At 46.4% G+C, this 9,340-nt stretch overlaps 1 protein-coding gene across 4 annotated transcripts in view; it reads left to right on the top strand.

Annotated features, from left to right (window-relative positions):
• Window positions 1-4,120: 4,120 nt before the first annotated feature.
• Window positions 4,121-9,340, top strand: part of Pik3cg (phosphatidylinositol-4,5-bisphosphate 3-kinase, catalytic subunit gamma) — a 35,317-nt gene continuing 30,097 nt past the window's right edge. Inside the window, exons 1-2 of one of the 4 annotated variants that reach the window (XM_006240003.5) lie at window positions 4,121-4,263; window positions 6,995-9,001. In XM_006240003.5, the coding sequence (XP_006240065.1) occupies window positions 7,007-9,001 (1,995 nt within the window). In that variant the 5' untranslated portion in view covers window positions 4,121-4,263; window positions 6,995-7,006. 4 annotated transcript variants of the gene reach the window in all.

The raw sequence follows: 9,340 nt of genomic DNA, 5'->3' as shown, positions 1-9,340 counted from the left end.
GTCATGAAGACAGGGTCCCAGGGGAGTCTGTGGGGAAGCCTTTACGAAGAGAAGCAGCTCTTGCCCACAGGATATGAGAGCTGCTATTTGGGGTCTGTAAACTCTATCAACCATAACAAGAGAATGGCATTAAACATCAGGCAGGATCAAGAGAAAGGCTCTGAAGGGCTTGTGGCTCATCGTAGTTTTAGTCCAACTAAGTTATCTCCTAATTCCATACTCTCTTCCTGAGTTCCACGTGCTGACCCTGGAAATGGGATACATACTGGGTGTTAGGTCAGACAGTTGGAAGGAAGGAAGGAAGGAGGGAAGGAAGGAAGGAAATATCTGGATTTTGATTGGTCTGAAAGATTTGGAAATAGCTTCCACTGTCACTCAACATTCTTGTACAGAGTCTTGTGACCTTGCAGAAATACAAACTATTCTGCAAATGTTTATCTATGTCCTTGCTTGCTTTGCTTCAGGTCCCAGAAAACAGTGATGAGCACAGCGGTCATTCCTTTTAAAGGGCTCAAGTGTCTGGTGGGGGGATGGGAGGAGGGTAACAGTGGAGTAAGGAGATGGCTTCTCGTGGGAAAGCAGTAGGGTGACTGCCATTGATCAACTGCAGAGCCTGGAGTGGCCACGTGACCTCTCTGTGCCTGGTTTTCATCATAAATGAAATCATAGTAGCACTCATGCCCTTGGGATGATGCAAGGGTTACACGAATAAACATGTGCTCAGAACAGTGCAGGACACGTGTGGTCAGAAGAGTTTGCTCTTGTGCTCTTAGCATTACTCTGACTGTGTTGACCACTAGTGAGGAAGACATTCTTTAACGGTGTGCTTCGCCAAACCAGAAAGCCCTCTGTGAGGAGGTCACCCAACATGAGCAGTGGCAAATGGCTAGGGGCATTAGAGGACCTGGGATGTGGAGAAGGGAAAAGAAAGGGGGGCAGAGGTTGCACACGCAGGTGGCATGTGGCAGAGCCCAGCAAGTAGAAAGCAGAGACCAGTGTCCTTTAGTTGTAGAGGTGATTTTGAAGATGAGACCAAGGGCTAAATATAAATTATAGAGTCTAACAACTCATGTTAAGGAATTTGGATTTTTAAAAATCCACTTACAAAACGATTATTTCTGGGGTGTTTTTTAAGCTTTGGTAGGAAAAGTGAGCTGAACAAGGGAACCAAGGACGTTCTACTTCATGGTCAGTCCCTGCTAATAAGAATGGAAAGTTAAGTGTGACTGATATTCCGAAGGCACATGGCCTTGGCTACTGCATATCTCCTCTGAGATTTTCGTTGTTGATGCTGGTTGTTGGGATGTGAAGTGGATCCCCTCAACCCACGTCCCAGAATTATAATCTGCCTCTCCAGTGGTTATTGTCATATATACTAACGATCTAGACAGCTGGTCACTCAGGGGACAGCTCCTGATTAACTCACTTCAGTAATTCTCCACACTTCCCGTTGATTGGCCTCAGTAAGGATGTGCACTTGCCAAAACTCTCACCAGAGATAATGAGGGAACAAAGGAGGCTTCTGGGAAAAGTGCTCCTCACTAAAAACAAAACACAAGATGCCACGATGCTTTCTTTCTCTCTACACAAGGACTCCAAGAATCACACGTCTGTTAGCATGCCCCAAAATGCGTAAGATGTCCATATGTATATAGTATAGTTAGATTAGATCGTTCAGTGGAAAATCAAAGATTTCTAGCAACTTTTTAAAATGGGGGTAGGGAGTTTGTGACATTTTGAGCAGATTGGAAAACTATGTCAGATGAATTGGCATTCATTTGGCTCCCCCAAATGATCAAAATAAGCATATATACCACAAAAGTCATTGCCTCCATGGCACCATGACGACTAACTACTGGACTAGTGATATTGCACACACCCTTCTCTTCTGCATGATGAAAAAGGAAATGCCTATGCCCTGTGTTCCGCCGACAATTCTATGGGTAATCTCAGAGGACCACATACAAAGAGCCTCCCTTAGATGGAACAACTAATTCTTAATTTGTTTCTCGATGAACACTGCCTCCTGGGTCTTCTGCCTTGAAGATTCCATCCCATCTTGCCATCCCTATGATCGCTATATTCCAAATGTAGTTTGTTACTACATTTAGACTGCAGTGCTGGATGCACGAGACTCACAGAATGGACAAAGCGGCTGCCACTAGCATAAGTGAGGTAGCCCGGGAATCTGCTGACCCCGAAAATCCTGCGGAAAAAAATTTCCTTATTAGGCAAATGAGGCTCCGTGTGGAGAAGTACCCACATGGAGGGAAGAGGCACCAGGCATGTCTCATTACGGCTGCCTCACAACGTTCACTACAGATAGTAAATTTTAGTGGCTATATGAGGATTTGAAGATCAGGGTACTTTTAATCTCAAACCACCAGTAAGCCTGCAGTATTTGAAAGTTTAGTCACAGACCTGACATTTTTTTTTTTTTGCATGAGTGAACTTAGCTGAATAGTCCTTTCAGAAGAAAAAGGACCCAAGAGCCTGAAAGTGTGCAGATACATGCACATGTGTACGAGAAGTCCAGAAGTCTGAGAACTGTTCAGCCCACGGTCCCTCAGGTCAGCGCCCCTCTGAGGAACCCTACTCACTTCACCCGCTGTCATGGCCCTCTCACATACTCTGGGTGAAGCATAACTTGTCCTCCCCCCTGAACGATTCAGGCCACCATGAGACTTACAAAGACACCAACCTTCCAAGGAAGCATGCTTACATAGGAATATGCTTTGGGAAGCTGAGATACCCCTCTACACATCTGGAAGGTGGCAGCCTTTGAATTAAAATGTGCCTGCTGCTATTGACTCTTAGACCACTATCTTAAAGCTAAGACCCCAAGAATGTTCTGCTTTCCTTGTTGCCATGACAAAAACACACAACAGAAGCCATTTAAAGCAGAAAGGGGAGGGAAGTTATTTTGGCTCCCAGTTTGGGGTATGGTGCATCATGACAGGAAATACATGGTGGAAGGATCTTGTAGCAGCTGCTAACATCGTGTCTGCCACCAGGACGACACCTCCTGGTGCCCCGCTGGCTTTCTCCAAGCCAGAACTGCAGCTCATGGGTGATCCCACCCATGTTTAGGGTAGGTCTTTCCACACTTCACCAAACCCAGTCTAGAGACAGGCTTATAGGAATGCACAGAGGTTTGTCTTTCAGATTCTAGATCCTGTCAAATTAATCTGTCCGAGCCATCACAAGGAGATGTGAGAGGAAGTAGCTGCCTTGATACCGGAGCAGCTCAAAGAAACTCATGATGTGCTTCTGAGGCATGTGTGAGGCAGCTCTACCCTTCTTGCTGTTCCTGGGGCCCAGCTGGAATCCTTGGCAGCCTAGTGGGAGAGCAGAAGCTCTGGTATAGAAACCCCTGAGACAGGGGCAAGTTGGCTATGCTTAGGGTTGTAGAAGGAATTGAGGTTACTTGGAAAATATAGGGCTGCTTTAAAAAGGATTCAGAAGCTGTCTCCTCCGTGTTCTCCAAACCTGTGGGAACTGGAAGCCATCTCTCAGTGATTACCTACCCGGTGCTGCCAGTTTTTAGCTCCCTAATGTCCTTCAGAGAGCAACCTCTTTCTGTTTTGTCTGACTAACCAGTATGCACAGGAAGCCCACCCTCAACACACACCAGCACACTCAACACTCGACGTAACAGCAACAGGTACACACGCTGAAGGGCGTTCAGACTGTGATATTTTGAGACCTAAATGGTCTAGAAGGGGTTGGGAGGGGGCTGGGGGAGCCTCACCAATCTAAGGAAGTGAGTTCACAGGCTTTGCTCTTGCAAATATCCAGGTTGAGCCCAACAGTCCACCGTGATAGCACACACACACACACACACACACACACACACACACACACACACACCAGGGCTTATTCAAATTCTCAGAGGTTTCACTCAGCTCTTAGCAAGTTATCTAATACGGTGGTCGTGCAGTCCTTTCTTCTACTTAACAGCTAGCTACACACATGCTTCATTTGTTTATGCCTTGGGTATATTTTTGGTTTGTCTGAGTCTTTCACAGTCTTTGAGAAATTAATTCAAAGAGTGAAAAAAATAGTAAGGTAAAGAGCGCTCTCTGTCCTGCTCTGCTCTCTGTGTGCTTCAGCAGGAAATGCATTTCTGACACTTTTAAAATGAGCAATCACATGTATAATCAACTTGGTTAAAACTTCCTTCCTGGTAACTGCAACACTTCCTCTGCATCTGGATATGAAGGGAGCCCCAGAAAAGCAGAAGAGTCTCGAGCAGTGGCCCGGGTAGGTTTGAATTCGTTTTGTTTTCATCCAGTAAACAAATGACCCTTCCTCAGCGTCACCTCCAGTGCTGTGTCAGGTACTACTGATTTCTGTTGTTTGCTCTTGGCTCGGTATGACTTGGAACAGCACCACTTCCTTCTCCGCAAGAATATTTTTGTCTGGAACCATTGCCGGTTCAAGACGAGCCAACCCGGGAGCTGAGTTTCCTCGTCTTGCTGAGCTTGAACTGTGCATATCCACAAAGTTCCGTCCAGCGAGACTTGCAGGTGCCTTAGCTCTCTCTGCTTTTGTTTGTGAGGAAGGGGGTGGCCACAGAACCCATGACGGACAGGCTCCAGAGCCTTACAAGTGCATGCTTGGGAATTCTGTCCAGACAGTGTTTTTGTAAGAGGACAAAGCTGCTTAGTCCCAGCCATGAGGAAACCCAGTGAGTATTTGGTCAGCCTTTTCTGTACCTTGTACCATGATACAGTGTGAACTCCTGCTGGCAGATACTGAGTTATATTTGTATGCTTAAATTTAGACATGTTTTATTTTAAGTTCATGTCGGTATCAATATAGCTTATGGTTCTTTTCTTTGTCGGTTACTCTATAATGTACCAAGAGACCAAAGTGAACGCTTTAAGCTTCCAAGCAACAGTTGTTTGGGACAGTTGGTTTCATTTATTTACTAAGTATAGCTTCATTATATTTTAAGAGGAGGGAGAACTGACTTTTAAAATAGCTTAACCTAAGAATTGTACCTAGGTTGGGATCCAGTGTAACTTGTCCTTCATAGGTTTTAATCAAAATCTCCTTTTGGGTATATAATTGATACTCCACTGTTCTTCAGGAAATAATTAATTATGGATCTAATTAACATCAGTTAGAGAGTAAATGATACTTTCTGAAATATTTTGTCTCATTATTTGAATATTTAGAATATAATGTGGCACCAATGTAGCAATGCTAAGTATTAAAATCAAAGTTTTAATGAATCATTTTTATGAATCATTTTTTTATGGATTATTATTAAGTTTTGGTACTCTGAGCATTCATTATTTGATGGTTTCATTGTTACACTTCAATGCTTTGTAGAGGCCAAATATTTATATATGGGTAATATGATGGGAATAAATTTGTAAATTCCTGCTATGGAGATGAAAGTATTAGGACAAAAAGAAACTGAATTATCGTTTAGGGTCATGGGAGGACAGGAATCATGTCTGCTACTGTGTCTCCTCTAAAGCAGAGGTACACCAAACCAACGGACTCAGTTAAATTACCTAAAAGTTCGTGTTGGGAAAGTTAAGTATGGTGACACCTCCCCCTGCCCTAATATGGCAATGCTCCACATTCCATGATCAAAATGCTGTGTGTCCCCAAGTGGCTTTGATCACAACCTTTACCCATTTCGCTACTCTTGAGTTTTATGAATGGAATGACTAGCTTTCTTATATGAGAAAGAAAAAAAAATGAAAAGAAAGGAGACAGGAAGTTGACAAGGGAGCCTGGGTTCAGACAGTTTGAAAATAGAGAAGATGAAGCAAGATTGGGTGTCTGGGTTGGAGAAGTGTGAGACTGAACAAAGGAAATGCATCGGCTTCTTCTCAAGGCGATGGCCAGGGTCTCATGCGCAACTTAGGGACTAGGCTTTGTCCTCTACTGCGCTGTTTTATGCATCTGTGAGTGTCAGGATACGTACAAACCGTTGCTGTTTTGAGCCAGTAAGTGTTAGACGCTAGATGAGTGTTTTACATATTTTTTGTGCACATGTGTGTAAAGGGTGGTTGCATGTGTGTGGTGTAAACATGCACATGTGCAGGTGCACAAGTACACCTGCAGAGGACAGAGGAGACTCCCTCCACCTTATTCCTTTCCAGACAGTGCACTTTCAGACAGGGTCTCTCCCTGAACCTGGGGCTAGGCTGGTTTCCAGCAAGCCCCAGTGAACTCTCCCATCTCTGCTTTCCTCTCTTCCAACACACACACACACACACACACACACACACACACACACACACACACAGACAGAGAGACAGAGAGAGAGACAGAGACAGAGACAGAGAGAGACAGAGACAGAGAGGCAGAGACAGAGAGAGACAGAGAGACAGAGACAGAGAGACAGAGACAGAGAGACAGAGACAGAGAGACAGAGACAGAGAGACAGAGAGAGACAGGAGAGAGAGAGACCCACCCCTGGTGGGGGACAATGCTTATGTGGGTGGTAGGGTTTGAACTCTGACCTCATGTTTGTACAGCAAGCACTCTTATCCACTGAGCCATCTCTCCAGCCCCATAATGCTTTACAAAGTTTTAATTAAGACATTATCTCTCTCTCCCTCCCTCCTTCCCTCCCTTCCCCTCCTTCCCTCCCTCTCTCTATCTCTTTCTCTCTGTCTCTCTCTGTCTCTCTCTGTCTCTCTCTCTCTCACACACACACACAACTAAAAAAAATGTGCCAGCATGTTAAAAAAAAAAGTGTACTGCCTTATTTAACTTTTGCCTCCATCATCTAGGCGAAAGTAATCAAATTTACATATAAGAATTGAGCTCAAAGATTAAGTGGGCCACATCACTTAGACAGTGGCTGGCAGAGATTCCTGTCCAGACCCATGCTGTTAAAGACAGCGCTGCCTCCAGCTTTCTTGGTACCTCTAGGCCTTGGGCTCACATCCACCCACCATACTTTCTCTCTGCCATTGTACAGAAAACAGCATCTCTTGACAAAGCTCTGTTTCTCCACTCCCAGGTCACCTAGGGCATGGAGCTGGAGAACTATGAACAACCTGTGGTTCTGAGAGAGGACAACCTCCGCAGGCGCCGGAGGATGAAGCCACGCAGCGCAGCAGGCAGCCTGTCTTCCATGGAGCTCATCCCCATTGAGTTCGTACTGCCCACCAGCCAGCGCATCAGCAAGACACCGGAAACGGCCCTGCTGCATGTGGCTGGCCACGGCAATGTGGAGCAGATGAAAGCTCAGGTGTGGTTACGCGCACTGGAGACCAGTGTGGCTGCGGAATTCTACCACCGATTAGGTCCGGACCAATTCCTCCTCCTCTACCAGAAGAAGGGACAGTGGTATGAGATCTACGATAGGTACCAAGTGGTGCAGACCCTAGACTGCCTACGTTACTGGAAGATGATGCACAAGAGCCCCGGCCAGATCCACGTGGTACAGCGACATGTACCTTCTGAGGAGACCCTGGCTTTCCAGAAGCAGCTCACCTCCCTGATTGGCTACGACGTCACTGACATCAGCAACGTGCACGATGATGAGCTAGAATTCACTCGCCGCCGTCTGGTTACGCCCCGCATGGCTGAAGTGGCTGGCCGGGATGCCAAACTCTATGCCATGCACCCTTGGGTGACCTCCAAACCTCTTCCAGACTACCTGTCAAAAAAAATTGTCAACAATTGCATTTTCATTGTCATCCATCGTGGTACCACCAGTCAAACCATCAAGGTCTCCGCAGATGATACTCCTGACACCATCCTTCAGAGCTTCTTCACCAAGATGGCCAAGAAGAAGTCCCTAATGAATATCCCAGAAAGTCAAAGTGAGCAGGATTTTGTGCTGCGGGTCTGTGGCCGTGATGAGTACCTAGTAGGTGAAACGCCCCTCAAAAATTTCCAGTGGGTGAGGCAGTGCCTCAAGAACGGAGAGGAAATACACCTGGTGCTCGACACGCCTCCAGACCCGGCCCTAGATGAGGTGAGGAACGAAGAATGGCCGCTGGTGGATGACTGCACTGGAGTCACCGGCTACCATGAGCAGCTGACCATCCATGGCAAGGACCACGAGAGCGTTTTCACAGTGTCTTTGTGGGACTGTGACCGAAAGTTCAGGGTCAAGATCAGAGGCATTGATATCCCTGTCTTGCCTCGGAACACCGACCTCACTGTTTTTGTGGAAGCAAATATCCAGCATGGGCAACAAGTCCTCTGCCAAAGGAGAACCAGCCCTAAGCTCTTCACAGAAGAGGTGCTCTGGAATGTGTGGCTGGAGTTTGGCATTAAAATCAAAGACTTGCCCAAAGGGGCCCTACTGAACCTACAGATCTACTGCTGCAAAACCCCATCACTGTCCAGTAAGGCTTCCGTAGAGACGCCAGGCTCCGAGTCCAAGGGCAAAGCCCAGCTCCTCTATTACGTGAACTTGCTGTTGATAGACCACCGCTTCCTCCTCCGCCATGGGGGCTACGTGCTCCACATGTGGCAGATATCTGGGAAGGCAGAGGAACAGGGCAGCTTCAATGCCGACAAGCTCACCTCCGCAACCAATCCTGACAAGGAGAACTCAATGTCCATTTCCATCTTGCTGGACAACTACTGTCACCCCATTGCTTTGCCTAAGCACCGGCCTACTCCGGACCCAGAAGGAGACAGAGTTCGAGCTGAAATGCCCAATCAGCTTCGAAAGCAATTGGAGGCAATCATAGCCACAGATCCACTTAACCCCCTCACAGCAGAGGACAAAGAATTGCTCTGGCATTTTAGATATGAAAGCCTGAAGCATCCAAAGGCATACCCTAAACTATTCAGCTCAGTAAAGTGGGGACAGCAAGAAATTGTTGCCAAAACATACCAGCTATTAGCCAGAAGGGAGATCTGGGATCAAAGTGCTTTGGATGTTGGCTTAACCATGCAACTCCTGGACTGCAACTTTTCAGATGAAAACGTAAGGGCCATTGCAGTTCAGAAACTGGAGAGCTTGGAGGACGATGACGTTTTACATTACCTTCTCCAGCTGGTGCAGGTAGGGGCTGGTGGTTAGCAGGAACTGTGCTCTCCCCGAGAGCTCATTTGCATGTACACAGGCACCCCCTTCCGTAGTCATACTGCACTCTTTGTTCAGTTTCATGATCAGTCAGCCTGGTGCCGATGAAGCCACGTCAAAAAGTAGTAAACGCTTCCATTGACATTATTTTTACTGTCTTTGAGGGTTCGCCAGCAAGCATTTGAAAGACACCAGTGCTGCCTTTCATGGTTTAGAAGAATCGTCCCAGTGGAAATTACATAGTTCTCATTATTTTAATGATAGACTAAACTAGTTGCAAATTTCCTTGAGCCAAGGCTCATGATTTATGGGGTGTGT

The sequence above is a fragment of the Rattus norvegicus genome, chromosome 6 (genome assembly GCF_036323735.1).
Source record: "Rattus norvegicus strain BN/NHsdMcwi chromosome 6, GRCr8, whole genome shotgun sequence".
NCBI lineage: Eukaryota > Metazoa > Chordata > Mammalia > Rodentia > Muridae > Rattus > Rattus norvegicus.
Note: the sequence above shows the minus strand (reverse complement) of the source record. Positions and strands in the feature narration are given on the sequence as shown.